The sequence below is a fragment of the Thunnus maccoyii genome, chromosome 16 (assembly GCF_910596095.1).
Source record: "Thunnus maccoyii chromosome 16, fThuMac1.1, whole genome shotgun sequence".
NCBI lineage: Eukaryota > Metazoa > Chordata > Actinopteri > Scombriformes > Scombridae > Thunnus > Thunnus maccoyii.
In genome coordinates this window covers 11,039,451-11,064,144 of record NC_056548.1, presented here as the reverse complement: position 1 = coordinate 11,064,144, position 24,694 = coordinate 11,039,451, and the positions used below count along the sequence as shown (strand labels likewise).

Sequence of the window (24,694 nt, the reverse complement as noted above, 5' to 3'; positions counted from 1 at the left end):
ACTTCATTATAGCGCCCTCTGATTGGTTCCGGAGGCGAGGAGGCGTGGTTTGTGCTTTAACACGTGCGCTCTGTGCAGTCCAGTCAGGAGTGGTTACATTGTAATAAGCCGGAGGGACGAGACACCTGGATGCACCCAGCAGCTGCTGCCTGCCATCTGTTTATGATTATGACTGCTAGACTGAGAATGTTCAGCCGACCACTTGTCAAACTGGGTTTGTATCTCCTTAGCCAATAGGCCCACTAAATAACCGGTGTCAGCTCAAATGGATGTCAATTGTCTTGTCAGCTAGCCACATGACTGCCACTGCTCTCCGTGGAAGTTGAACCCCCACATCACTTAATGCACCTGTACACTAAGCTGGAAACTGGGATGATTGGTTTAGATGCCGCTAGGTGGCAGACATAGGCCACGTGGGATGTAGGGCAAATTCTACACCTGATTTTTTGAGACTTGTATAGCATGTAGATGCTCGATTAATACACCACCAATATTTGTTTTTCATTGAATTTCAAAGGCTTCCAAAAAAAAAACTGTAAAATCATTAATTCTCTCAACAGATTTACAAGCAGTCCACAGGGAAGAGAAAGCAAAGAAAAAAAATGTTTTTAAACAAGGAGAGCAAAGTAGAGCCAGAAATGGAAAAAAGAAGCAATTCAAAACATGAATTGAATAGACAAAGATTTTAAAGGACTAAAAACAGTGATATATTGTACTTTACACGTCTAATCACGGTCAAATGGTTAAAAACAGAATCTTATCATGAATAAGCCACATTGACATTTGTCCAGTGCCCTTCCTCAGCCTCCCCTCTGCAGCGTGTTGGCATTTCACCCCTCCGCTGTGCCAATATGTCCTCCCCCTCACTCACCAACTCTCTCTCTCTGTGTCTCTCTGTCTGAAGCCAATCTGATTTGCCCCTGGGCTTCTGTCGGCAGAAAGAGGTGATAAACACCGCAACCATGACAACCGGTGAGCCAGACACACGCCTGAGTTCCTGTATCCTAATGGCTTTACTTGGCATCCTCCTCCTCTCTTCCTTTAATTCATCAAGTCCAGCCTTCACCTGAGCTGATATTAAGACACTCAAGACTGATGAATGTGGCGCCGTTCCACTTATGGTTTGAGTTTCCCTCTCTGCGTCATTCAAGATGCTGATAGTACGTCTATCAGCGTGTGAGAGGAAGCATTGTTAACACTAAAACCTCCACATGGCTTAGAATAGCACTATATCAGCAACTGAATAAATGTTTCTCCGGTCTGATTAAAATTAATCTAAATGGCCAGCATATGGATGGTCTTGCTTAAAAGCAGTCACACAGAAAGCGAAAGCCCTGAGCTGATTTTCACAAACATAGCCTATTGATCACTGTGAAAACACCATGAATGATGTTTTCAGAGTAAAGGTCTGTCACCAGGCATACAGTAGCAGTGCTGGTGTGAGCACAGAGCCATCGCTATGGGGCTGAAATTGCACAGCTGTGGTAATAGCGAGGATAAGCAGCCTATTAGAACTGTGCGAAAGTGCTTCTGCATGAGTCGCCATGTGAAAACTTTTGCCAGAAATGGCAGGCTTGCATTAGTGATCGATTGGATAGGCCTTTGCAAACCATGAGCCTTCCCCCTTTTATTGGCAACAGATATGGCCTTTTCCTGGTGAGATATGTTGTTTTAGTACAGCTGCAACGTGAGCCGTCATAATTTCACTTTTTTCCCACTTTTGTGGCCCTCTCTATGACTGAGCCCAAATTGATGTTCAGATCGGGCACCTAAGGCCTTCCCAGAAAAATGTGTCTGTGTGAAAACGCAATGTAGAACGCAGCCAGCTGAATCATTGTAGGTATTATGAATTTGTCCCCCTCAGTCAGCTTCCTGTAGAGTCATTGGAGGCAGCAGCAGCAGCAATGAGAGTCTTTACCTTAAGATTCCAAGGGGGCAAGGTTCCCATAGCAACTGATTTGAATCCTAATTAAAACAGGAGATTTGATTAATTAGTTCAACGATGTGTATGTGTGTGTGTGTGTGTTGGCTCTCTCTATGTGGCTGGCGTGTGTGTGTGGGAGTCGGCATGTTCTCGTGAGTCACGGTGTATCTAGTGTGTAGCTATGCTAAATGAGGAGGGGGTGTTATATGTCTATATGTGTGCATGGTTGTGTGTGTGTTCATGTGCCTGTGGGTAATCCTGTGAATCACTACTGTGTCTTCTGCATGTGTGCTTGTGTGTGTGTGTGTGTGTGTGTGTGTGTGTGTGTGTGTGTGTGTGTTTCATGTCTCCCGGGAGGCTTGTCCTTGCCTGCAGTACTACTGTGTGAATCAGAGGTGAGTCCTCTGGAGTTGCCCTCTGCTTTAATCTGGAGCTAATGACAGAAACACCTGCCTTCCTGGCCATCCTACCCTCCTCTCCTCGATCTATTCCTCTATCTGTTCACTTCTCTGCCTTCAAAACTCATCTCAGCCAACCCTCACGAACCCCCAAATTCCCACTGCTCATTGTCTCCCTTTCACTTTCTGCCACAACTGGCCTGTTTTTTTTTCTTTTGCTCCTTCCCACCCTCTCTTCTCTGCTCTCTTCCCCTCACTTTCTACTCCTTCCCACAGTGTGCAGGGCGCCCTTGCCTGCCTCTGAGTGCCTCATCCCACTGAGTAACAAGAGACTGGGGGCAGTGCGGGCCCCAAAGAGCCCAAACACGTGTTAAGGGACAGTGCAACGTTATGTGAACAACATGTAGCTGTGAGGAGATTTTCTGACCCGTGGACTGGCAGGGAGAGGACTTAACCATGCTCTTGTCAGTGTGTGTGCTTGTCTATGAGACTTGAGTGTGTGTGTGTGTGCATTCGTGCATGCAATGCCTGTCGACAAAAGCGTAATTGGAGAGAGAGCTATAAAATGGGATGACTACTTTCAGCTATATGTTCACAATAGAGGAGAAGAAATAGTGCGCAGGAAGACGAAAACAAAAGAGATGCAAACAAAGAAAGAGTGGCATGTAAACCAGTCTGAATTGACAAGTGCCCACAGGAGAATTAAAGTCAGAAAGTAAAGAGGGAAGACAGGGAAGGAAGAATGAATAGGACGTGAAATAGAGGGAATCTAAGTATTATCTGACAGAAATAATTCAGATGGGAGAAAGGAAAGGCTTTGGAGAAGGCGAAAGCGGAGGAGGAAGAAAGGAGAAGTGGCTGAAATGAAACAGCATGAGTCCCCATCCATTTCAGCACTGGACAGCTCCACAGACGGCACTAGGCCAGTATAAATAGATCCCCTACTTTAGAGGCCCCGTCAACGCTCCAAAAAAGTGCTTTATGCGCTCAGAGCGGCTTCTGCCCCTAGAGAACAGTCACGCAGGTATCTGATGGCGCCTGATAACCATCTTGTCTCAGTTCCTCTCCGTTTGTTTTCTTAATTTAGGGAGCCTCCACGGTTCAGCAACAACACTATAGTGAGGAAAGTGGATGTTTTTCCTCCCAGATTCTCCATCACGAACATTGTTACACTCTGAGGTAGATGATATAGCCTCAGGTCTGGGATCACATTACCCCTGCCACAGATCTGGCATCACCAAGCTGAAAATAATATCTCAACAAAAGCCTATATGCATTGTTGAAACTTATTTATACACATCAGCTGCAACACTGCATGTTAGAGGGGACTTTAATGTGTCTGTCTGTGTGTGTGTGTGTGTGTGTGTGTGTAAGCAATCTCTTCAAATGCATATGTTCATGTTGCTTCTGCATATATGCCAGCCTTTTTCCATTGCAAGCAGAGCGGTAAGTAGCCTTGTGGGGAAGCTGTAATACAGCCTAATGCACCTGAGAGCCCTGAAATCTATAACCATCATCTACATCTTCCTGATATTACTGGAACCGTCTCTGTTACTGTTTCTGATAGGAATCTCCAGGGAGAGCTCTCCTCTCCATTGCTGTAGGGAGAGGTACGGAGAGAGAGGAAGGAAAGAGACGTGCGAGGGAGAGATTCACCTCTCCATTTCCTCAAGGTGATTCACCTTAATGCACGCTGAAATCAATGTGAAATTGAACTGAAAATTGAACTTTCAGCTCAGTAATGTGGAAGACATGTTGTTATTAAATCTTTTCCTATAGCCATGAAACCGGCTGACTGATATTTGAATGCTTGTTTTCAACATCGTGGCACCGCGGTGTCCTTGGGGCCGTTGGTCCACCGGGGACCCAGGGCCTCACAAGGGGCCTATACCTGTTACTTAGAGGCATCATCGATGGAGCAGCAGCAACCTAGCAGACTGTACGGTGTTAGCCGGCGTGGGAAGCTAAATTCAGTGGTGGCGGTGGTGGTGGGGGCTTCATCGCGCTCAATCTTTGCGGCATCTGTTGCGCCCACCACCTCCATTTGGCAAGACAGGTGTTTTGATGTAGGCCATGCCAACTTCCAGGCCTCCCTGTAATCTCCGCTGTTCCCCTCAATAAAAGACACCCGAGTTTTCCCGACTGATGCTTGTGTGCGTGCTCGCGGGCGCGCGCGAGAGTGTGAATGTGCGCGACGAAGCCAGCTGGCACGAGTCGCCATGGTAACAACACACACCGTTTTCACGAAACCCGTCGGTGCTTAAGGGCAAGAGGAGAGATGAATAAACTAATGAGATTATAAATTATTGTCGGTATAGCTGAACAGTCGGGGTATTTTTACCAGACTGCAACGCGGGCAACGTGAGGAGAAAGTTTATGGGGCCCATTGTCTGTGACTCTGTTGTGTCTTCAGTAATCTGTTTATGATGAGGAACTGAATTGGCTTCTTTGGCGAGGAGAAACCCACCCTGCGCGCTTTATGCTTCATATACAAACTAACAGTTGCACGCCGCCTTATTGCATGATTAATTCCGGCGCCTCCGTTCCTCCTTTTTCTCCTCTATGAATTACTCAGTTGTGTTTGAGATGAAGAGAGGATTCTCCATCATTACGCAGGCTACAACTCCGCGCATTGCACGCCTGTCCAGCGGTCCAGTGCCGCAGCTCCCACGGGCTGCACTGTGGAGAAGCGGACCTGCATCCTAAAGCCAATCGGTTTTTTTTTCCTCTTTCTCTCTCTCTCTTTCTCTCTCTCTCTCTCTCCCTCCGTTTTTTTTTATCCTCCACCTCATTGCAGTCTTATCACGTCCCCCCCCACCTCACCCCCCTCCCTTGCTCTGGTCCCCCCCTCCACCACCACCCCCCCACCACCCCCCTGCCTCCCTCCCCATCCGCCTCAGCCGCTACAGGAGAGGAGAGAGAGGGAGAAGAGTGCGGCTGAATGTGAACGACATGTCGACAGTCAGCCTCTAAAGTGTTTTCTCGGTCGTTCCCTAATTCTTTGGCGGCGGACTGAGTGAGTATTACCCGCATCCCTGCTCTGCTAAGCGTCGCTGTGTGGATCAGAGAGGCTGGTGGGGAGAGACAGACAATGGGGAATGCAATTGGATTGCGTTACTCTGCCAAGGATTTTCATACATAGCCTGGTAAATGTCTTAATAGGTTCTGTTAATGACTAGGCTGTTTAATTGGTCATGCTTTAATTCTGCTAACTATTACAATGTGTGTGCTGTAATGTTGGGGGCTAATTGATTTTCTTGGAGTGCTATGGGCTATCCAGGCTGATAGTCCCATACATTTGATCTGTGATGCTGCTGCTTGCCTGATAGTGCGGGTCTGTGCTGGGGAGCAGGGGCCCATGTAAAAGCCAGTGTGAAGCTTGGTGAGGCTCTCTGTAGTCTTGACGGACGGAGAGGACGGAGAGGTAGACACGGGAATTATGTGACATGAATAATATGGTGAAGAATAAGCAGTGACCGTCATCTCTAGTTCGCTTGCGTCAGTGTGCAGGTCTAGAGGAGAGAGAGGAGGGGGGGGGGGAAACTTAGAGCCAGAAAGAATCAAGAAAGACAGGGAGGGAAGCCACACCTGTGTCAGGCCTGTTTTCAGATGGACTGGACGTGAAGACAAATAGACAGATAGACAGATAGACAGATAGATAGATAGATAGATAGATAGTTAGATAGATGGATAGATAGATGGTCAGGCAGACAGAGTTTTAAATTCTGCTGTGCTGTCACCAGTCAACACATAAGTCCTTTCGTTTCTTGTTAACATAATGATGCAGAGCTATGCCGACTGCTGACTAGTCCACTCTGCTGATTGGAGGAAAGAGCTTGAGTGTTGACTGTGTTTCTTCTTATTAAGGAGAGATGGCCGTCCACCAAAGCAGAATCTAACAGGAGGGATCCCAGTGGTCTATCTGGACTCAGTATTGATCTCCTCTATACAGGGGGGCTTCGGGCCCAGTGATAAACAATGCATTTTCTTGGACGACTGCGTAACTCTCCACCAAAGACCTACTGGGACACTGAAAGGGTTGTATTCTGTATAGTATTCCAATTTGTCAAACACTATTGAGCATGCTGGCCTAGATTGTCCTGCGGGTTTTTATGTGAAGCATACATGCTCTGTAGAAAATCCAGTTGAATGGGTGAATTTTCCCCATCGTACGGGGGAAAAAAACATGTTTTTTCACTTCTGTTCACGCTTTATAAGAATTGTAGGCTTGTCCAACAAGTGCTGCTGCATTACACTGGTTTGTTATGAAAGCACACACTCATCTACACGTGTCTAGCTACCTGTTTCTTTACTTGGCAGGCTATAAAAGCATTCTTTTTGGATATGGTTTGACCTTTCCTCACATTGTTTTCACGCATGTAACTTGGCTCCAGCGCTGTTTCTCTGCGAGGAAGGCGTACATTGTGTGCAGGGCGAGAGGAGGGCTTTGATGTAATCAATATCAGATTTCAGCTGTTTCACTGAGTGGCAGCCTTGACTGACTTCTTACCGCTTATGCAATCCCACTCCTCTCTCTCCCACCTCACCCGTTTCCTCTTCTTTTGTACCTACTCTCTGCCCATTACTCTTCCTTTATCTGTCTGTCGCTCCTTTACTCCATTCCTTCGCCTTGTTCCCATTTTCATCCTCCTCCTCCTCCTCCTCCTCCTCCTCCTCCTCCTCCTCTCGTTTCCACCTCTCCCTTCATCTTCCCCGTCATAATCATCTCTGTGATTGCTCTTCCTCTCCCGGGCGGTGATGTTTTCACTTCTGCCTCCTTGTCTAACTCGCTGATGCTAGATTATTGCTGTATGATTACAGCTACCATACCATCATGATCATTATTGCATTTCGCATGGCAGTGTTCAACACTGTATGAGCAGATCGAGATGCTTTATCCAATTTAGATCTCATTAAGACTTGAGAGGAAATATCCCCATGCAAGACTCACATCTCAGCTGGGTTTTTTTTTATTTATTTTTTTGTTGGTTTTGTTTCCAGGACTACTGCAACTGTCAACGAACACCCTTCTCAATCTGTTGTTATTGCAGCGCCGTTCTCATCATCATCACCACCATCACTATCACCATCATTTCATGTTTCTGTCTGTCATTGCACTGCCTTCACATCAGCGCTTTTGAAAAATTTGAAGTTTTGATTTGCGGCGATGCTTTCACTCCACTGTCATTATCACAATAATGAGTATGACAGGACTCGATGGCTGTTGATAACCTCAGAATATTCTGCTGATTTATAATATGAGGTATTTCGTACTTCATCCTTCTGTTCTCTGATTGCCATTCATCTTATTAAATGGAGCAGTTCATTAGACAGAAGCATTATGAATCTGATTTGCATTTAGCCATATTCATATTGCATGCATTAAAACAACACATGCGTGACATTTCAGCTTCACCGGGCTTTTGAGAAAACAGATGAATATATTCATCAAAAGCCCCCCCCCCCTTTCACTATCCACTTGTCCAAAAAGCCACTCTGAAAATGATAAAATGTGATTCGCAGGTGAACTAGCCCCCCTGCTTACCTTTGTTTTGCATTTTCAATGTCAGTATTTGATTTTTTTTTTTTTAATTCAAAAGCAACATTGTAGCAGTTGAGAGATTATCCAGCTTGCTGTTTTTAAGTCAATATTTCAGGCTTTTGTAAACCCTGTAAATCCCAAGCTGTGTTTTCCTTTGCTGAGCACATCTTACATATGTTTACCATGATCCTAATCATATCACTGAATATTATAGCCTCCAGTTCCTAGCCTGTACATCATTATTCCGATATAATGTAATTCTGTCCCTATGGCACTCCAGTCTGTGTGATTTAACTTTTATTTTCTGTCTGTTTTAGTATGCTTGTGATGTATCATCAATCTGATTCATCCTGAACTTTTTCTGTTGCTTCCCTGGCTGTTTGCCCTCTTTTAACCGTGTGTGTGTCTGTGTGTGTGTGTGTGTGTGTGTGTGTGTATGTGTGTGTGTGTGTGTGGGACACGTCTGTCTGAATGTATGCGTGCATGTGCTGTGTCTTTCCATGCAGTGCGGAGAAGGGCCAATGCTGGGCTGTAGCCCCAGGCTGCTGAGCTGAGAGGGAGAAGCAGGAGGATGCAGTGGGTCACTCTGGCAGTGGCCCTGGGGTGTGTGTGTCTGTCCCGGCCGTCGCACACCCCCACCCCTACCCCAACCTCCACACACACCCCTCTGGTGGACAACTCCGAGGAGGAAGTGGACGAGCCGTGCTTCGAGCCGTGCACGTGCGAGGTCAAAGAAGGCGTGCTGCACGTGCACTGCGATAGGCGGGGCTTCACTAATGTCAGCCAGGTATCATTCCTGTTCATTTATCTGGCTGTGCACGTGGAACTGCACTTTATTGCGCTGTCATGGCAGGTGATCTGTATCTCCAAGTCTAATATCCTGTCTCTAATGTGCCTTATGGGTGTTTCTAACTGTTAAATTCATGTAATTAATAAGATAACTAATCAGACCACTAATTAATCATTCAGGTGTCACAGTCGTGGGTCCGCCCTTTCAAACTCAACCTCCAGAGGAACTCTCTGAGGCGTCTCTATAGCAACGGGTTTCAGCACCTTGGCAACGCAGTGTCGATAAACCTTGGCAACAATGCACTCCAGGACATCCGAGTGGGAGCTTTCCACGGGCTGGCCAAACTGAGACGTCTGTACCTCCATGAGAACAAGCTGGAAGTCTTCAGAAATGATACCTTCACTGGCTTAGAGGCTCTGGAATACCTCCAGGTAGGATTAATCCATGCTGATTATCCCTGATTGACAGGATTATTGAGAAATTTGTTTAAGATTACAGTAGAAAGCTGTGACAAAAATAGTCAATGGCTAGCAGGCGGCCCCAGTGAGGGACCCTTCTCAAGATCTTTGTGTGTTTTCAAATGGAGTTGGCAAGTGCTGCAGTTTTCCTGCCGAGTTAAGTCTATTTTCCAATTGCAGCAATTATATGTTCATCAGATTTTCCCTTTCCTACCTGCAGGCTGACTACAATGTGATCAAACGAATAGACAGCGGTGCTCTGAGGTTCCTCTACAAGCTCCGAGTTCTCATCTTAAACGACAACCTGATCCCTGTCTTGCCTGCTCATCTGTTCAGGTTAGAATCTGATTATTGCACTGCAAAGCTTTTGAATCATGTTGGGGCTGATCTGCAGGAATATCAGTGTCAGACACAATTAACCAGTCTGAACTGTTGTCGAATTAATGTGTCTATGGCATACTATTTCATATCGTAAAAGACGGATTAATCATCAGATAAAAAAAAGCAGATTTCTCAGCAATGGAATGTGTGAAACTTTATTTTCGCTTACTATCACGTTGTCCTTCCATTTAACCTAGCTAACTATCTCCCCTTCTGTTTCTCCTGCTCCAGATCTGTGTCTCTGACTCATCTGGACCTGCGGGGAAACCGTCTGAAGAGCCTTGCATATGCTGGGACCCTGGAGTATGTTGGTCGCTCCCTGATGGAGCTACAGCTGGAGGAGAATCCCTGGAACTGTGGCTGCGAAGCAGTGCAGCTACAACAGTGGCTGGGTCAGATCCCCTACACCGCTGTAGTCGGGGATGTTACCTGCGAATATCCCTTCCACCTTCACGGCAAGGACCTGAGGGAAATCCCCCGCAAAGAGCTATGCGCTGACCTCCCAGATAAAGAGTTACAAGCAGAAGGAGGTGGCCCATCAGGGGGGTTACAGCCCCAACATTTGCCCCCTAACGCTAAACCCAATTCCCACCCTGGGCGTGTCAGGCCAACTAAACCCTCCTCCATGGTCCACGGCTCCCGCCAGAATACTCACACCTCCTCCACTTCATCCTCCTCTTCCTCTGCAGAGCGTAAAGACAGGGAGAGGCACCCGAGGCCGACAAAGAGACCTCGACCCTCCAGAACATCCCCCACATCTCGCAGTCTGATGCCCAACCAGAATCCCCCCGTGGCTGGTTACCAGACACGACCCCCCATTCCCATCATCTGTCCCCTGGGCTGCACTTGCAACCTGCACATCACAGACCTGGGCCTGACCGTCAACTGCAAGGAGAACGGCTTCTACAACGTGTCTCAGCTCACACCGCGGCCGCTCAATGGCCGTAAGCTGTACCTTAGTGGAAATTTAATCCAGAGGATCTACCGCACAGACTTCTGGAATTTCTCCAGCCTTGATCTGCTTCACCTGGGAAACAACCGCATCTCTTACCTGCAGGAGGGGGCTTTCTCCAGCCTGACAAGCCTGAGGAGCCTCTACCTGAACGGGAACAACCTGGAGAGGCTCAGCCCTGACATGTTCCTGGGGCTGCAGAATCTAAGGTAGAATATTTCGGATCATCTTGGATTTTTGGATCACTGACAGCATTTCAAGCACGTTGCTTTCGCTGCACTTCAAGCAAATTCATAAACTGAAACCACATGTCAGCTCGGGTATTTAGACATTCGTTTTTAAGTATGTGGAAATTAATTTCACCGTAATACTGGCGTAGCACAGAGCAGAACATTTTGATTACCATTTTGCTGGAGTTTGATTGAAATGAAAAGTGCCCATTCTCTTCCAGGAGTGTCATCTGTTAGTCACGCTGCCTGATGGCATGCTTCAGTTGAGGTGTGAGCCTGGTATGAGTGACAACGTGAAAATTAATGTTTTTTTGCATGTGCATACAGAGGTGTTGATAAGGCAGTGAGACATCTGCATGAAGCCAGAAATTTGCTTTTGGGGAAAGGCTTATTATGAAAAAAACAGTTGTCGCAATGATACATATGTATCATTGTCAGATTAAGCTTACACAGATAATTCTGCAAATAATGTATACAAATCTTAGCAAATATCTACAGTCAATAATTGTATTTATTCACTGAATTAAACATTGTGGTGTTTGATGAAGGCAGCGGCTCATCTTTCATGTTTCGCTGTATAAAGAATGAGAACAGAAAAGTGACAAAATCTGACACGTTGCCATCAAATTTAGAGTATAATTTTGCCCTTAGTTCTCAGGTCCACTGTCTGTATTTTGAGATAAGGCTCGGAAAATCCACAGACCCATTAATTTGACTATAAATCAATAATAAAGATTCTCTCAGGACATTCAAAAAAATCTTTCCTCTTAACCTCTCTTTAGCCTTTGTTAGTGACTCTAGGGCAAGTGAGTGTTAAGTAATTTAAACCAGACCTATTACTTATTTCAGCGATGGAAGCATATTGGATGACTTGGATGCAAGGAAAACTCTCGATTAATACTTTTCTTCCCTAAGTTCACACTGATTTCTATTATTGAAAAAAAAACCTTAAAAATTCAAAGCCTCTTAAATTTAACACGATGATCGGGCATGCCGTAGCAAGGGTAAGTAGTCATCTGAGTGAAATCACACAGTATCATCTGATACTGATCAACTAATCGGCTGTGAACAGCAAAAGTGCAGAGTAAATTAAATTTATGTCATGACGTCTTTACATATATATTAATTTATGTAATTATCGAGCTCGGATGCAGGAGAAATAAATTACCTACTTAATACTTCAAACTTAGTCATTTTTAAATGGGAAAATGCATGCTGGGTTCTAACCAAGAGGCAAGTCTTACTTATTTATACAAGATTAAAACAAAGACTGAATCGGCTTTTTTAATGTTGTATTTCATGTTTCTTTGCTGTCAAATGTCACGAAATACTAATAGTTTCCTTTAACACCTCTATTTCCATAGCGCCCTATCAGTTTGCACATGTACAAAGACACTGTAACACTGGCCTCTCCTCTCCTTTAGGTACCTTTACTTTGAATACAACGAGATCCGCGAGGTAGACCGTGGGACTTTTGACTCCATGCCGTCCCTCCAGCTGTTGTTCCTCAATGCCAATCTGCTGCGGAGCCTCCCTCTCGGTGTGTTTTCTGGAGTTAACCTGGCACGCCTCAATCTGAGAAACAACCACCTTCTGCATCTTCCTATGGAGGGCGTACTGGAGCACCTCACCGGACTGGTACAGGTCGGTGCACAAACTGAGAACTATATTCACTGAATGAATTGTGGTTGTTTCTATGCAGGTGGTGGATGCTCAAAAAAAACTGTGATCTGATAACCTGCGTGTGTGTAAATGAGTCAGATACTTGGCAAGAAGCTTTTAGCAAATTTAGGCCAAATAACATGCATTTTGTTGAGTGACAGTGGCAGGGTGAAAAACAGGGATTATTGAATTGGATCACCCCCGTTGATTTACTAAACGAAAATGTGCATAATTACAGAGAATATATTTATTTCAAATGTCAGCCGAGGCTGAGATTAAAAGAACTAATAGATTGCCAAGACACATTATATTATCACAGCTTGATGAAATAAACAAAACAAGCCGAAATCTTGGATGAAACGATACCCGCAGTTAAAACTTCTGGCAGACCCTGATCTCCTGGCCTCTAGCACAGCTGCAGTTTTCCCCGTCATCTGCATCGTCTGTTGTTTTGAGAGCTCTGCTGTGGCATGTGGGACTATGGTTGCGCCTCAGGTATTCTAATTGGGAAATTGCAATTGACTCGATTTGCATAAGTGGTCTTAATAAATCAGGAGCTAAACTGGAGAAAGCTGAACCCCTCGAGTTTTTGGGCATGGTTGTAATCAGCAAACCGCTAGGTAAACAGACTGTATAAACTAAAGTATGTGTTGAATGCACAGTTAGCGTTAGACCTTACCTCACACATTTGACTGCAGCATTATGTGACTGGGTGCTGTACACAATGCACTGATACCCGAGGTATTACATTCCTCCATCCTGCCTCCTCTCACTTCAGCAAATTTAGAGTACCAGGCTTTTCTTAGACAGCCGGAGTAGAATGAGGTAAGGTGGGTGTGGATTAGCCCGAATGTCATTGTGAATTTCTGTTTTACTTTGCTCCATGGAAAATTCCTGATCCTAGGTAGTGTGGGTGAGGCTGGCAGTTCAGAGGCTGTTTCTAAATGTTTGCTCAGGGGGGAAGGACGACAGTGGTTTATGGAGCTGGAGGAACCATGTAGAAGTATATTATGTTTTTGTGCTGTTATACGCCTCTGATGTCCAAGAGCATTAAAGCATTCACCAAATGGAAGTACACTGTGGGCCATATTCATAAAGCCCAGCGGTATCACCATTGTAGTGCTCAAAATCTGTGGCACAGTAATTGAATTCATTCATTTACCAGGGCTGTTATTACTCTGACAAAGCCACATTAGTGCTGCCCATGGACTGCAGAAAATAATGTGACAATGATATCACCTGTTAACTTATTGCTGGCCTGTTTGAAGCCCAGGAAGTGTGATGTCTGGGCGCTGGCGTGTGTTTTCGGAGCCAGGGTTTGCACAGTAAAATCAAAGGGTAACACAGATGGAAGCAGGGTGAAGCTCGCAGCTGCTGTAAAAAGAAGTCCATTTTGATAATCATAAAGCAGCAGCATGTATAGCTTAGAGTCATTGTCACCATCAAGAACAGGATTATAGAGGTACACCCACTTACATGTACTGATACAGTATTTATGAAAAATAACTCCCTGTTATTTAAAAGGTAATAATTAGTGAGGCATTAAACAAAAAAGTAAAATACTTATTGTCTCTATAATTTCTTAATAGCACCACAAGTACTAAAGAGTGGTCCAAATAAAAGCCACTGAAAAAAGAAATATTAAAGGGGACTTCTTATGCTTTTTTCATATTTTCAGTCATATATATAATGTTACAATGTCGGATGTTCATATTAAACGTGACCAAAGTGTCAAATAATGAGGTTAATGTATGGAGACATAATCCCTGTGAGCAAAAAGCACTGGCATCAGACTGCTCTGAATGCTCGGTTTCCAACGTTTTTTTCTACTTTAAGCTAGGGATGCCACGGAGAGTAAATTTTCCCACTGGCTAAAAAACTTGTGACAACACTGGTGTTAGCGGTTACACTGGACATTTTACAAGTCAGTGACGCTGAATATCTGTAGAGCGCTTACTTTGATCTTTAACGTTAGATTTTTAGTCTAGATCTTCCCCTTACTTAAAAATTAGTGACAGTGGGCTTCAGGCTGCTGCCAGCGGGTTGTCCTCCATGTACAGCCGGTCTGAGCTGAAAACAGATGCGGGGACGAGCCAAAGGACGACCGCCGCTTAGAACCAGAACCGGAGCAACCCGCCTGCCATCTGGAGAGAGACACACCGAGAGCAGGCTGAGCAGGCAGAGAGCGGGAGAGTTTCTGCCAAAAACAAGCACCGAGACCCGGCGAGACATGAGAGCAGCTGCTCGCTAACAGCTACGTGTGTTTACAGCAGAGAGCAGGAGGGAGGACAGACATCTCACTCCACTACTCTGTGCTGCAAGACTGCTGCTGCTGTTGTGAACGGAGCAGAAACTTTCAGTTTATAATTGTAGCATCCGTTGTCCGACTAAGTACTGATAACATGCTAAGTATTTTACGAATTAGAGTTTTTTTATTTGGTGAATGTGGGCACTGATGAATGAATTAAATTAGTTTTATTTCTATAAAAAATAGCAAACCGACGGCATTGGCAGTGAGCAAGTAATGTAATCGGTGTATACCTGAACACTGTGTAACACTGGTAACGCTGACTACCACGGCAAGCCTACTTTCAGCCTGAGCTGACATCAGCTTGTGACGGATTTCTTTATATGGTCGTCTGCACCACGCACAGTGCACAAATTCACTGCTCCGCTCTGCTAACATTATGGCATTTTTCCCTTGTTTTGGGGGTAGTCTCGCTGAGCTATGACTTATGTTGAGCTGGCACGCTGTGAGTGTTTTTCCATTACACAGTATGGTAAAGTAAAATACGTTGTTTACCTGTTGGTAAGTATGCTGTTCGTCTGCAGCTCTTAATCAAACATCTCACTGTGGCTGTGTCTGCTTGTACTATTCCTCCCTGCATTATTTCTAACTTATCCACTGAACAAATAGCTCCAAATATCTCCATATGTTGTGTTGACCGGTTTTTAGCACTGTTAATGGAAGCTGAGATCAGAGTTGGCTCATTGCGAGGTGGGCCTTAAAGAGACAGCAGCTAAGACTGCCTGTTAAGAGACAGAGGCTGAACTGAGGAGCTGCATAAAGGGCTACTGTAGGATTAATAAGGACTTCCTTGAACTGTGTATCATGCAAAGCTACTCTGGTGGAGTCTCAGAATAAAAATATAGAGCTGGAAATGATAGGTCCCCTTTAAAAGAAATCATCTCAGGTGACTCAGCATCTGAGTAGATGCCAGAAATATGTACAGTTCAGGAATACATATGTCTTTCTCAGTAAACGCAAAGGAAATGTTGTGTAGTAGGGCAGCACTCTCTCATCGTTGCCAACTGCAATCAAGAAACTTGCCCACAGCCACGTCTCACCTTGTGCACTGTCAGATACAAAAACAACACAGCATTCTCAGGTGGCAGGTTTGACAAGAAAAAATTGCATTTAATGCCCAACATAGCTTGAATTGGTGTTAATACATCATCAACCTGTTACATACACACTTATGATAGAATCAGGGATACTGTGCATTACAACTGTATGTTATACTTGTTTGCTGTTTAAGGAGGAGTTGTACTATTTAAGCAGTGTAAAGGGTAAATTATGGTATTTTCAACCTGGGTATTATTCTAATAATTGTGGTCATTCTGACTATACAGGTGCAAACTCTCCACCTTTTTATGCACTGAAAACAAGTTATATTTTCTTATGAGTATGAGCCAAGATTTCTCTTGAATTTGCACAGCACAGCAAAAACCACGACAGGTGTTTGAGACATAAATACAGTATCTCAATAAAACCACCTGGAAAATATCAGGCTTTTAGCAGTTTGAGCAGTCATCTGGCAAGCATACAAATGTGTTTCTGTTTAAGGGCAGGAGATGGCCTTTAATCTCATCAACTGTCTCAGTATGATTTAGCATTAAATGCCATTAAAACCAGTTTACTGTGCTGTAATTAATCATTATTGGAAGAAAATAGTAATTTAGTATTGAGGTGCACAGAACAACCACTTGTATTCAATTATCCGAAGGGATGGATGGTATGTCCTGACATAATTAGTATCATTATTATATCATCATGTTATGGTATTTATTAGTATTCTCAATCACATAGTAAAAAGGTAATTGTTATCCAGCTGAGTCAAATGTTTTTTTTCTGGTGTTATTCTGTTTTTAAAAGAACAAAATTATGTGAAATTTACACAAATTTATATCTTCAAGTATTTAAGATATAACACAGATTCTGGTCAGTTGTTAACATTTATTTAAACATGAAAACTTTGAATTTAAAATTAGAATTTTTCCATGGTATGATTATGTATAGAGAGGTAATAAATGATAATATTGGATTGTTGTTGAGTCCTAAATTATTAATAGCAATTGTGAAAAAGTAAGATTCTTTTTTGATGTTCTTTCCAGTGTGTACAGTCCATTAAAATGGCCAAACTATAAGAAAAAAAAGATACAGTAATTAAATTTCTGGATGTTTTGTTGTTTAGTAGTATACTTTCCTCCAGGTAACAGGCTAAACATAGTCCTCATGTCATGTCTACATACTTCCATAGCAGTTGCGGCACATTTTGAACACAAAAAAATCCAGATATCTAAAAGAAATCTATTAAAAGTCAGTGTTTGTTTTCCCTCAGAATAAAAGATCAAGGGCTTCCTTCAAGACTCACCATGTTGCACTGATGTTCAGCAATCACACAGAGGCAGAGATGCCAATTTCTCCACTGACAGTAGCCTCAATGGACCAGAAACTCTTGCTCTTTGCTCTTTGCTATTACTATCGCTCTCTCTCTCCACCTACATGAAACACAAACTGCTGGATAGAACAAGTTCATGCCCCTTCTCAAGGGGTTGTTGAAGTCGCTCTGGGAAATATGGGAAATCACTATCTGAGGTAGAAGTCGACGAGGCAGGCAAGGAGAGCGTGAGTACACTATGAAAGTAAATTACAACACTTAAAAAAAAAAACTCTTCTGGAATGTACTCAACATCATAGACCAATGAAATCTAACAGTGAAAGAGTGAATTCCTTTGATGCATTTCTATGGCTCTATGTGTATAACATTTCACATATAATGTAGCCAGTCTTCATGGCTACATTATATGTGATATAAGTATTTTTCAGGGAAAAAACAACAGTGTAATTTGCATATGCTGCAGATTCTTCTTCAAATACACTTTTTTCACTCTGTGTATTATTCAAAAGACGCATTCATCAGTATGGAGAATGCTCGGCAAGCTGAAGCTCAGGGGTGTCACGTCACCAGAGACTACAGCAAAATCCCTGCAATCAGAACTTCCAAAAACCTGCTTGTATTGACTATATTTCTGTGAACTAACTGGAGCTGTTCTGATGACTGACAGGATATTGCTGTTTGGGCAAAGTGATCAATTATTAGACTCTGTGACGATCCTCTCACACATAGCTCAGTGAGAACATCCTAAATTTCTCCCCTGATGTGATTTTTTTATAGCTCCCAAATAAAATCTGGACAATTATTGCCTGATCCTTGATCTCCATAATAGTGATAAAACCCACAAGAGCAAATTTACTCTTCTGCGGCTCAGGCATGGTAGTTTCCATCTAAAATTGATGCCATCATTTAAGTTGAGCTTAGTATATTTTCTGACAAAAGAGGTTTCTGTGCTTCTTACAGATTTCTTCCTGAATCTGTTCACAAGTTGCATCGAAACAGTGAATATTACACTCAAAACTGTAACATTTAAACAAGATTCTGATTGTCGGTTTTGTCACTACTCCACTTTTCAACATTAACATCCTGTATGTGACTTTTAAAGTACAATGAATTTACTAAAAGCCTCCATGTTCCCAAAAAAATATATAATAGTTTCATGTGCTTGCATTTTCCCTGATACTAGCACCTGTCGGGCTAACTGAGGGTCTGTAATTTCCCCTCACAACAGAGCCTTGATAGACAAGTTGACAGCAAATCAAACACTTGGTGTCCAGGTGTATAAATTGTAAACGGTGTTAGACATGTTGGATAGATGCTCACAAAAGAGAAGGGGATAGAGCCCTTGGGATCTGTGTGAAAGCAAACAATAGCTGGGAATAAAATGCTTCAAGAATTTCAAGCAGATGTAAGATTGTAGCAATAAATGTTATGAAACTACAAAAACAAGCTGACATTGTGGTCACGCTGTGTTTATTTAAAATGTCACAAATCTCGAGTTTTAATGTTCAGCGTGGCTCAATCATGCTGAAACATAGAACACTAAATTTTAATACAGTGGAAATGCTCAAACTGAGTGTTGTTTCTACTCACCCTCCAGCTGCAATTATGTCATTATCAAAGCCACACAAAAAGCCCACAGTGGGCTAACTTCAGTAAAGTGAAGGAGCATCCTGTTGTTCAGTGTGAGACAGGGGGAAGTTGTCGTACTATGGCTCCAACAACAGCAATGCTGAATCATCTCTCTAAAAAAAAAAAAAAAAAGCATCCATCTATTACTGCAGGCCAGGGAGATGGCCTAACCAAATTAGCATGACAACATTTGTGCAAGCTCCTTGGAAGTGTGACAGAGAGAATATCAGCTTTCATCACTGTACATCATCGCTAAAAATATGGAACAGATCAGTTCTGCAGACAATACAATGTGATATAAGTGATTCCTTTTGTGCATAATCAGCTTTAGCCTTTTTGAAGTTTGACAAACTGAATATTTTAGTTTGTTTTAGGACACGCAATCAATAGTTGGCAATGAGAAAATGGATTTATGCACCTACCTATTGGATTATAGCAGAAGGGAGAATTATATCACATCCCGTCTATTGTTAAAAACAAAGTGCTGTATTATTCTCACATGCTCGTCGCACAAACCTGCCGGTGAGTTTTGTGAATAACCACTTATGTAAACTCTGAGTGGTCTTTATTGTAAACTAAAATATTCCTATAACCTGCTGTAGTACGTGTGTGAACAGGTTTTAAAGAGAGCACTTGTGGGTGGTGGAAGTTGAATTGGTCACTGCTCAGATCTTTAGCTACTATTGAGATGATATCGTGCTTTTTGCACAGCCATTCAGTTAATGTAAGCACTTCAGTATTTTGATCCTATAATTGCATTATTTACTGTAATCAGAGCTCTTCATCTCCTGCATATTTAAAAAAAAATGTATAGTGACACTGGCCAGCGTGGAAAGCTATATTATATTATGCTAATGCTCAAAAACTCACTTTGCATATAATCTTGCTCATGAAAGGCAAAGTTAGCAGAGAAAACATCATTTTTCTTGTTGTCACCTTATTAGAGTGCTAGCTACTGGCTTATTCTTCAACACAAGAGACAAAGTTACTAATATACACCACAAGGATGTCAGAAAATTATCTATTTTGTGTTTACATTCCACAAAGTGATTCATGAATTTTTATTGCATGGCAGACCAGTAATTAGTGTGCTATTACACGATGACAACGTGCTGTGGTGTTATGTATTTCTCCAGGTGGACCTGCAGCAGAACCCGTGGGAGTGCAACTGTGAAGCAGCTCCACTGAAGCGTTGGCTGGAGGGGCTCAGTGCGGTGGTGGTGGTGGGAGAGGTGGTCTGTCATTCCCCGGAAAAGACCAAAGGCGTAGATCTCCGCTCCCTCTCCATGGAGCTACTCTGCCCTGAGCTGGAGCCCCAGGAGGACCAGGAGCAGGAGGAACAGACGGCCACCTCCACAGCCCCAGACAGAGGCGTATCGGTTGGCTACCCCGACTCAGGCCTGGGCCCCGTGATCCCTCCGGGGAAGGATTCAATCCCTCTGTCTGTGTTAGTGCTCAGCCTGCTGGTGTTATTTGTCGCAGCATTCTTCGCAGCAGCGGCACTAATCGCCTACGCCCTGAGGAGGAGGGACAAGCTGCCGTTCCGTCGCCAGGGAGAGGTAGACTTGGCCGGCATCCAGATGGAGTGTGGAATCTTCACCGAGCAGACGCACCACCACCACCACCACCACCACCATCACCACGGCCTCCCAGAAACGCCGCCTCTACCTCCACCTGAACACAACCACGTCTATGACACCATCTCGCCCCCAGAGGCGGCGTCTAAAGGTCCCGACCCCGCTGCAACCTCGCACATGTGTAGCAACGCCATCTACAAAGAGGAGCAGGATGCAGCCGTGAAACAGCGACCACAGCAGCAGCAACAGCAGCAGCAGCAGCAAACATTTGCAGCTTCCAATGAGAGCGAGGCTGGATACTGCTCTGCAGCAGAGAAGGAGAGGGAATGGACTCTGGAGGTGACCTCGTCACCCATCAGCACTGTCACGGAGGCGATGGGACCGCTCGCCGGCCTGCACAGAAATGGCATCCTCTGCCCCACAGTGATCGACAGCCAGGGCCCCACGCCTAAGGTCGAACTGGTGGACTGCCTCTTCAGACTCCCTGCCCCTGAGTTCAGAGACCTGCCAGACAGGTATGCGAGGCCGCCGCCCCGCTACCCTCACCCCCAAGACTCCAAACAGGAAGCAAGACCAGACCAAACGCTCGTGGTCACCACTGCCAGCTCCACAGCAGGCAGTAGTAGCAGCCAGAGTGAGCAGGGAGCAGGAGAGCAGAGAGCCAGACTGAGGACCACACCAGACTACATGGAGGTGCTGGACCGCTCATACCAGTTTTAACACTCCTCTTCCTCCTTTCCATCCTCCTCCTCCTTCTGCTACCCCTCTTCTCTTGTCTCATCATCTCCCTCTCTGGTGATGAATCATACAGTAACAATGACTCCTGTACAGAGGCTGGCATGGCTTTGAGAGGAGCCTGTGGGGGAGCGGGACTACACTACACACTATGTTTATTCCTGGATAACGAGCTGAGGTCAGTTTTTGTATTTTCCCCACTACTGGCGTATAGGTTGGTATTTGGCAAGGGTTAGCTGATCCCAGATCTTTGCCTGGAGGCGAAACTTCAGCTGCAGCTACTACAGTACTTTTTCCTCCATTATGCCTCACAATCATAAAGCTCTGAGGCTATGGGCTCCGTTTTTCTACTCAGCGCCACAATGAGGGAGAGACGGCGTGTTGGTGTTGGTGTTGGTGGTGTTGGTGGTGGTGGTGGGCGTAAATGTTCATATTATCACTCTCAAAAGACCTGCGTGGAGGTGAAATACACCAGCTCTTTGCAACATCAAACACAGAGTCATAAACTGTGACAGCCGGAAGGCGTGGAACGAGCTGGGCGGACACGTAAGATGGAGAAACGACAGAGACAAAGCGAGAGGGAGAGAACGAGATGACTGAAAACAGCCAAGTGCCTTAGCAATGAACAGCCAGCAGTGTGGTCAATGCTTATTTTTCTATGAATACAGATCTATTTATCTAAACAAAGAGGTTTGACTACCAACGGATGGGACGCTGATGGACGACTGAGACTAAAACCAATCAAAGCCGCCGAATAATTGCATTCCCTGGATGAGCCAAAAATAATAATATACCCAGTCAATATTGGAGTTGTTTGTATGCAGTTCAGTTCATTTTCATCTCATCCAGTTAACTTAATTTGCTTACGTACATCAAGTTGTTTTTTTTACAGGGCTAGATGAAGGACATTTTCTGACTTATTCAGGAATGGTTGGTGAGTTGTGTGAAATGAAAGAAAAAAAGGTTCTGCTTTTATGGAGGAAAGGATATAGAAATTATTTTTTTTGAATGCAAGACAAAACAAAGGAAGGCCAACATACAGAAGGACATAGTGGCAATGGATGCATTTTGGATTTCTTCACCCAGACTTAATGAGGCCACGAGGACCTCTGCTCCACGTTTTCTTTGATCGGACAAAGGCGCCGAGGTTATTGTATTGATTTTTAAGTATTTCTCAGAGGAAAATTGAATGGCAAAAAAAGAAAAAAAAAAAAAAAACAATGGACAAAAACCAGGACGAAGGCATTTTTTTTTTTTTGTCAAAAAAAAAGAGACAGACACTTCTATCAACTATCGATTATTATCTTTTACAGAGGTACCTTTTTATGCTTTCATCTCCTACCAATAGTAGAGGCAGTTGTGAATATATTTATTCTTAGTTTTTGCGTGTTGAAGCTCTCCTGTAAGGGATCATGTTATATTAATGTATAGGATGATTCTGCATCTGGTTCAGCCTTCTTACCGCCGACCCACGAAATACAATAAAGGGTGCTACGTAAAAACCTTGCGATGGGAGCTACTGTGTGACAAATTCACGTACACATACACACACAAGCACATATGCCCTAACCCCCATAAATGCACACTCACTCTCTCTGTCACCATCACCATAATGGTGCATGAAAGCAACGGCTCGAGGTATACTAAGCCTGTAAGCTCGTCCACGCAGCATGTTGGAGAGATCAGATGAGAGTTGAGCAAAGCTGAGAGCCTCCAGGGTTCCTCACACTAAAGGATGACGATAGAAGCTAATAGTGTGAAATCTACCACATTAACGGTATAAAATCAATACAATCTATTTGTGAAATAAGGACATGTAACGCTGATGGCCCTGAGGCCAAGGTCGTGAATTGCTCCATCTCTCTCTCTCTCTGTCTGTTTCTTTCTAAATGATTTCCTCCATCTTCCCTCTCTGATCTCTTTTCATCTCTCCGTTTGATTTGCTCCCTCCTGTCTCTCCTCTTTTTTTTGCAGCGCTTTATTCTTCTCCTCCCCTCCTCACCTTTCTCTTTTGTTCTTTCTTCTCTCCTCTATTTCTCCTTCCCTCTTTCTCTCTCATTGCTCTGGCTGTCAGCTCAGCCTCACAGGACAGACATGGGGAGATGCTGTTCTATATGCTGCTCAACACACAGGTAGCTCACACTGAAGTGTGTGTGTGTGTGTGTGCGTGCGTGTGTGTACGTGTTTTGTTTTTTTCTGCTGTGCTCTTTCCATCCTTCGGTGATGAGTACAGTTCTTCAGACGCCTCCTCACTCACAGTGTTCAGAACTCTGTTGCACAGATAATCCCCCTGTGGGCGCGCTTGTGTGTGCGCACACACGGGACTGTGTGTGTATACAGAGGGGTGTGCCTTTGTTTGTAGGTGTGTGTGTTTAAGAAAAGTGTGTGAACCTAGGTGTTTGTGCAGCTCGATGAGTGTGCGTCTGTGTGTGTGTGTGTGTGTTGTCTGTGTGTGTGTGTGTGTGTGTGTGTGTGTGTGTGTGTGTGTGTGTGTGTGTGTGCGAGGCTGAGAGAGTGAGTGCGGCGCCACAGCCTCAGTCCAGCCTTAATCCTCTAAGCTGTGTAGTTCACTCGTGCCACATCAGCCCCATTGTGTCTCCAGACAAAGAAGCCCCGTTAAAACTAAATGCCAGTTAAAGCAACAAACGACTAATTATAGCATCATTCTCTCTGTCCTATTCTTTCTGTCTTTCTCACTTTTTAACGCTCACTTCTCACTCCCTCTCGCTGCCTGATTTTTGCAACACTTACAGTTCTGGACTTGTTCCAGCTGTATGTGTGTGTATGTGTTTTGCACTTGTGTTTCCCTGTATGCGCGTGTATGCGCGTGTGTTTGACTATCTGACAGTTTTGCCATGGTTCATGTGTTTGGGTCCTGTCAGAGCTGTCCTGTCACTGTGTGAAAAAAATCATTCATTTCCCAGAGTCGAGGATGAAAGAGTCTTTAGACTTCAAACGCCTGTGGGCCTCTGTGGCTTAGATTGCCTCTCGCTCTTCCTCCACCGCTGTGTCATTTATTCCTTTAAAAAAACAGTACGGCTGTGGCATCGGTTAAGTAGAGATGGCAGAGACATGGCGAGGAGCTGGACAATTAGCCTGATTAAAACACTGTCATTTTGCATAATAGATTTAGGCTGAGCTGCGATAGGCGGATCCTTTCTGAGCTTGTGTGTGTGTATGTTTGTGTGTGTGTGTGTGTGTGTGTGTGTGTGTGTGAAGGCATGAAACTATATTCTTCTCTGCATAAACATGCAGGGTATTAAAAATGCACAGTTGGGCATGGTTTGATGTCAGTGAAAAGAGATCTATTTAAAAGTCATGGTGCATAGCTGCAGAAGCTTTGGTGTTTGGGCATGACAAATAGTTGTGGTAGAGCTGGTCATCGCTTACAAACACACACACACGCAGACACACACGTAAACATTTACATTATTGTATCAGTGCTGCAAATGTGTGCACACTTTCTATATACAAATACGAATGCACAAGTAAGCAAAAGTCCACATAAATATGTACATAAACTGTACATACAAACGCACATGCAAACACACGGTGTCTGCTGCAGCGCCATGGTGTTGTTTGGTTGCTCTGCATTGCAGTAATCGGCTCCACTCTTCTCCTCTGCTCTCACCCACAGACAATCACTGGCTCTCAATGGACAACATCAGCAAGGGAAATACCTACAAAGAGAGCAAGAGACATGGAGAGAGAGTGAGAGAGAGAGAGAGAGGGAG

At 44.2% G+C, this 24,694-nt stretch overlaps 1 protein-coding gene across 5 annotated transcripts; it reads left to right on the top strand.

Moving 5' to 3' along the window:
• The first annotated feature begins 66 nt into the window (after positions 1-66).
• On the top strand, positions 67-24,694 carry LOC121880509 (SLIT and NTRK-like protein 3). 5 transcript variants are annotated; one of them, XM_042387772.1, is made up of 10 exons: positions 67-214; positions 905-972; positions 3,890-3,995; positions 8,371-8,651; positions 8,834-9,085; positions 9,333-9,448; positions 9,725-10,654; positions 12,100-12,319; positions 19,785-20,918; positions 24,598-24,694. In XM_042387772.1, the coding sequence occupies exons 4-10, from the start codon at positions 8,436-8,438 to the stop codon at positions 24,673-24,675; spliced, it is 2,946 nt and encodes a 981-aa protein (XP_042243706.1). In that variant the 5' UTR covers positions 67-214; positions 905-972; positions 3,890-3,995; positions 8,371-8,435; the 3' UTR covers positions 24,676-24,694. The 5 variants fall into 5 exon arrangements, with proteins under 5 accessions (XP_042243706.1, XP_042243707.1, XP_042243708.1 ...); XM_042387773.1 differs by lacking the exon at positions 3,890-3,995; XM_042387774.1 differs by lacking the exons at positions 905-972; positions 3,890-3,995.

What these genes read in the sequence shown, in the direction of transcription:
- LOC121880509 (XM_042387774.1), top strand. Translation starts at nt 8,436, where the DNA reads ATGCAGTGGGTCACTCTGGCAGTGGCCCTGGGGTGTGTGTGTCTGTCC. An exon ending in ACCTCACCGGACTGGTACAG is followed by an intron (nt 12,320 to 19,784) that starts GTCGGTGCACAA and finishes GTATTTCTCCAG; the next exon opens with GTGGACCTGCAGCAGAACCC. An exon ending in CCACACCAGACTACATGGAG is followed by an intron (nt 20,919 to 24,597) that starts GTGCTGGACCGC and finishes TCTCACCCACAG; the next exon opens with ACAATCACTGGCTCTCAATG.